This window comes from Oryzias melastigma, linkage group LG1, assembly GCF_002922805.2.
Source record: "Oryzias melastigma strain HK-1 linkage group LG1, ASM292280v2, whole genome shotgun sequence".
NCBI lineage: Eukaryota > Metazoa > Chordata > Actinopteri > Beloniformes > Adrianichthyidae > Oryzias > Oryzias melastigma.
Window position 1 is genome coordinate 4,967,838 of NC_050512.1, and position 5,687 is coordinate 4,973,524.

The following is a 5,687-nucleotide window of genomic DNA, read 5'->3' on the forward strand; positions in this document are numbered from 1 at the left end:
CATTCCCTCCAGGATTTCTGGATGTTACGATCACAACTATTAACACAAATTCAATCAAAACTTAGATTTATTCCTCACCCTAAAACTTTACATTTTCATCACAACTTTGACCAATCTACCATGTCAACAGTCATGGTGACGACGCAGCTTCATGACTGTTTCCATTCTGACTGCTTCCTGGGAGCCGTGCTCTTTTTTATTAACTCTCTTTAGATCTCTGTTTTTCTCTGCGAGCTGTTTGTGAACACTCTTTTGCGCCGAGTGTGAGTGCGGGTGAGTGTGGGCGCAGCGGCTGGGGGGGTTGCACTGAGGTGGTGTGGAGCAGTCTGTCACATGGAGCACAACATGAAGCGAGTATGAAATTATTTGTGATCATTTCAGTGTTCGTATCATTGTTTATTTGTATTCAATCATTTCTGTTAATAGGAAAACAGACAGTTTGATGTCTACAAAAAGAAAACACACTTGGCCTGGTGACTTTAAAACTGTGAATCAAATCGACTCGTGGCTTGACTAAATGGTTACATCCTTAGAAAAATCCTTTGTTCTAGACCAGGTCCGCTTAATCTTTTAAGGGTCAAGTTCTAAACGTTGTGTTTGGTCTGTATTCAGACTGTGATCTACCAGAGATTTTTGTTCCAGACCAAAACGTGTAAACAAGGCCAGGTGACTAAAAATCTCTTCAGTCATTGGCCAGCAGTTACCAGAGCGGGTCAGGATTGTTCATTTATCCAAACTTTGTATTTCGCTGATGGATTTTGAACGTCTTGATGAAGGTCAGGTTTGACACTTTTTACTTCTGTTTGGGACAGCACAGGCATGCTGCAAGGTGGTGCTGGGGACGCTACGAGGTACACTAAAAAGTGTTTATGACATCAATTGTTGGGATAACTGTGTGGAAAGCAATGTGTATCACATTAAAAGTTGTTTTAATGAGCCTGCATTCATCCCACCACGTCTTAATGAGATGCTGTTGAATCGCTGCTCCACGTTTGTCTGCTAATATCCAGCTATGCTAGCCGTTTTGGCTCAGTGATTTCTCTCTGGGACAGTTTTGTATTCAGACTGAAGGATTTCAGAGTGAAGTGAAGATCAGTCCAATTGGAAATGGACCAAGACCACCTCAAAAAATGGATCCATATGCGGTTCCTGGTCGGCGATCAGGGTTTTACTTGCTCATATTCAGACTGAAACTTTGCTCTGGATTATCAGGGGAAACCAACTCTGGTTCCCTTTAAGCCAACAAGTCTGAATCCACCTTAAGACATTTTCAGAATTGTAACACTTCTTATTAAATCTTTAAGATCTATAGCTGTTTGGGTTGCCAGTCCCAAATGAAGATTTAATGATCAGCTGAGAAAAGCGGTAAATGGTTTTATTTTCAAAATTGGCATCACCAAAAGAGTACAGAACTTTAAAATACTTTAAATTAAGCTTATAATGAGAAAAAAACGTAGTTGTTAAAATAACGTTTTTTTTTTTTATGGATATTTTCAATGGAATTCTCACCGATGATGCCTGCAGCCAGGTTCAGAATCTAGCATTTCCACATGTTACTTTTCAGCTGTTGGGAATCCACCTCTCTGCATAAATGTGAGCGTGTTAACAACAAAACACCGTGCAGTCCAGATACTCACAGAGTCCACAGCGGGTCCCGCCCTCGAAGACGAAGCCGTGGGGCACGGCTCCGTACCGGCGCAGAGCAGACAGCTTCCAGTGGCCGATCACGGTGTGGGGGGGGCCTCTGCTGAGGACCAGCAGGTTGTTGCACAGGTGGAGGGAGGCCGGTCCGCTCTCCAGCTTTGTTCCCGCTCCCACGCTAACACAGAACCTGTGCACTGGACCGCACAGAGGAGAGGGTTTCAGTACCAGCTTCCTCCCTCATTTCAGCTTGTGCGGACGGAACAAAAAAAACAGGAAAAGTTCTGTCCTCACTGCTGCAACAAGCTCAGGGACAAAAAATGTGAAACAAGATTTCAAATCCAATCAGACAAAAGTCTGGATCTCTGGTTCATTTTCTTATCCAGGAGAACCCAAAGTGAGTTTTATAAATGGGTTTCAGAAAGTAGCTGCTCCCCACAGTTGGAGCCAACTCCTTATTCCCTCATCAAATGCTGCTGATTTAATCTTCCAGTATCTGACTGCTGATGGTTGTCAGCTCTTTACCTCATCGCACTTTGACTCCTCATTTCAACTGTGTCTGCAAATTCTGCATAAAAACAACTCCACAGCAGCAGCTGCTGAACAGAGAACTCTCACTTCTGTGAACCGTCAAAGACTTAATCCGATTTACGTTAGATCGTTAGATCTTTTTATTCTCCCACTATTGTTCTGGTAGAAATGTTGGGTTAATTTGCTGCTGACGGGTGGAGCAGCTAAAAATGTGTTGACCAGTCCAGTCATTCCAGAAAGCATAGATTTGTTTCCCTCCTTCAATTCTTTCTGTCCGCTCGGGTTCAGCTGGTATCTGCAGAACTAAAACAGTACTCCGTCAGTAGTGTGTTGGTACGGGATCCTCCAGGTCTACATGAACCCCTCACAGAGACCTCATGGGGAGAATCCTGAAGCTCCATGACAAGAGGGTTCATTTGCGGAGCTGGAACTGCGCAGAACTCTGCTCAGTTTGATGAAAGGCTTCTTGATTATCGCGCAGCAGTTTTACCAGCAAAATATAGCTTAAAAAATGCATAAATTACATAAAAAAATATACTTTTTAAAATTTAAACTAAAAATCAAATGTTATTTCTTAGACATGTCTTTTCTATTATGACCTTTCTGTGTGGTTTTTTAACATTTCTTCTTTAAAAAAAGCAGCGAATTTACGAGTTTCCTGTTCAAACACGCCAAATAGCGCTGGGTGAGGCAGCTGTAGCCCCGCCTCCTCAGCGACGCACACAGACTGTAGCTGCAGCTTACGCATGCGCTGTATTGTTTTGCTCTTTCGATCATCATAAAAGACGCTTTATTTTAAAATTACTTAATTTACTTACCTCTCAACTTCTGTCTGATTACATTGGTGTTAGTTTGTGACTCATTTAGTCTTTTTATCCGCTAAAAATGCACTTTAAAAACACACTAGGCGAGGCAGACAGTCTGCCTGAAACACCTTAGTACACATGCCACAAGGCAGAGGGCGCTGGTGAGCCCACAGAATGTATGTGACACAAGGCTAAAGAATAATAGAATTAACAGTAGCAAGTCAAGTGCAGCGGCTCAGTTATTCTTTAATGTTCCATGCATTTCTTTAATCCGCTGGAGCCATGAGGGTTCTCCAGATCTCCTGTCCAGCAGCTGTTGGATGAAGGCGGGATGCACTCTGGACAGATCAGCAGACTGTGGCAGCGCAGCGGTTCTCTGACTGTCGGCCGGCCTCCGGACTTCAGCGGAGCTCACTTGCTCAATAGGCTGGCAGACAGACAGTTGCTTTGGGGAGTGGGAGCATCCTGCTTGGCTCTCCTGAACTGTGATTTTTCCTATTTTCATCGAGAAAATAATGAAAAACGTCCCTTATCCCCCCCTCCCTCTCGGGTTTGTGTGGGACAGCTTTAAACTCAGTCACAGAGACAACAGAGACTCCACGGGAGCGGGTGTCGTCCAGACCCCCTCCCGAGTGAGACAGAAGCCCTGATAACAAGAAAATCTTCGAAAGATTTATTTTTTTGTAGATTTTTGTAGAACTCCTCACAATAAATAAACCTGATCCATGTGTCTTCCATTCATTGGATGTGTGACATTCACAGACACCTACAAGCAGCGTAGGTCACGTTTGACAGGCGGCGAGCAGCGAGTCGCTGGGCAGTGAGAGAGTGGCGGGCCGCCGGTTTGCGGCTTGGAGGTTGTGGAGCTCTGATTTAATAGGATCAACCAGCACATCAAAAAAAACGATTTTTGACGCGCCGGTCTTAACCATGCATCAATATGTGACTTGGGAATGAAAATTGTGATCTGGGAAGATGTAGGCATTATTTTTTATTACTGAAGTACCGAAATTGGCACCGATTAGGAACCGAAACTGAAATCAAAGAACCGCTTTGGCATTGGAACCGAATTAAACCCAGCCGAATGCTAACAGTCATCCATTAATACAAGAGTGCTGTCAACACAACAGTGGAAGTTCGGTGGTTTGACCTAACTCATGTTCACGCAGCCTCACCACCAACCTTCGCCCAGGCTGTAGCGGATGTTTGTGTCCCAAGCCAGCAGGGCGTCCCAGCTGCTGAAGCCCAGAACCTGAGTGTGTGCCAGGCAGAGGATGGACAAAGTGTAGGACACGCCGTCAAACCCGGGCCCCGGCTCCACACCGCAGATGCCCTGGAGATGGGAAAGCAACCATGAGGCGGGAACACAGTCACGTCTCGGTGTGGACAAAGCAGGATCCACGTCAACTCCAGCGGATCACCAGATCCTCCGGCTCCAGGGGTTTCAGTTTCCATCAAATCGTAGCATTTCCAGGAATGAGGCTACAGTTCTCTAGTTCACAGCTGATTATGAATGTGTGGTTATTTTGGCCAAAATAAAAGTGAAAAAAATCATTTTAAAACTAGCATTCAATTCACATTTCTAACACAAATTCATCTTTAAATCACAAAATGGATGTACCATGACAGTGCATGCTGTTCCATGGCAGTAAATCAAAGAACATCAACACTGGAGCTCTGGTGTTAAAGCGTTAAAGAGCCACCTGATTATCATGAAGAAATACAAAGAATCAGTAGCAGGTATTTATCTCTAACTCACACTGATGGAAGTTTGGGATCAAGATGTCCTGGATTCATTTTTGGTCAGTGAATCAGATCCAATCAAAATGAACCAATATTGGCCATGAATCAGACCAGTCCCACTGATTATTAGGGCTGGGAATCACTGGGTACCTCACAATACAATACGATACATGATACATGGCTCACGATATCGATAATATCGCGATACTGCTATAATTTGTAAAAAATGCTCTTTAATAACTAACATTATACAGAAGAACATGTTTTTTGGGAAAATATATCCTCATTTATCTTTTTTAGCTTAAACACAATCAAAATAAACAACTTTTCTTATTTTGTGCAACAAATTATAGACACTTTTGTGCAACATTGCTGAAATCAGCAATACTATGTCTTTGACAAACATAGACAGTAATTGGAATTATCTGTCAGATTCAATGTTAACAATAGTAAACATGATCAGCAGTGACACTACTTAGTGCAGAATTGTTGTAAACAACAGAACAAAAACTAAATCCTTCAAGTGGCGACAGCTATCTATCTCCAAAAGAACGTCACACCAAAGGATGATGAATATAATGTTTTACAGCCTCTCTCAAAAATGACCTAATTTTTTGTGCACTTTTCCCTCACTTGAAAAGGGCTGAGCATCCAAAAATGAAGGCTGATTTACTCAGACTGTCACTTGAGATTATTTTTCCAATCTTTATCTTTTTTACCTTTGGCCAGTCAGCAGTCAATAGGTAAAAACCTTTAAAACACACATAATAATGGTAATAAATATAATTTTAAGTGCTTCAATTAATTAGCATTCTCCCTAATTTTACAGTGATTTCATGTACTTTATTTTAATTACATTTAAATTTAAGTTCATACACCAAATCCCGCTTTTTTTATTTAAGAGTGACTTTAAATTAACATTAGCAACAAGTAATTACATTGTTTGAAAACGTCACATTATAAATT

The 5,687-nt window shown here is 42.2% G+C and overlaps 1 protein-coding gene across 8 annotated transcripts in view; it reads right to left on the bottom strand.

Moving 5' to 3' along the window:
* LOC112139378 (protein Dok-7) overlaps positions 1 to 5,687 on the bottom strand; it is a 77,104-nt gene that overhangs the window by 68,388 nt on the left and 3,029 nt on the right. For 7 of the 8 annotated variants that reach the window (XR_004947546.1, XM_036211123.1, XM_036211169.1 and 4 more), the window contains 2 exons: positions 4,161 to 4,311; positions 1,638 to 1,838 (listed from right to left, as the gene is read on the bottom strand). Coding sequence is in view for 7 of the 8 variants with exons in the window: in XM_036211123.1 (XP_036067016.1) it covers positions 1,638 to 1,838; positions 4,161 to 4,311 (352 nt within the window). In the remaining variant the exon portion in view is untranslated. Of the gene's footprint in view, positions 1 to 1,637; positions 1,839 to 4,133; positions 4,312 to 5,687 lie in introns of those variants that run through there. The other variant, XM_036211186.1, reaches the window with a different exon arrangement.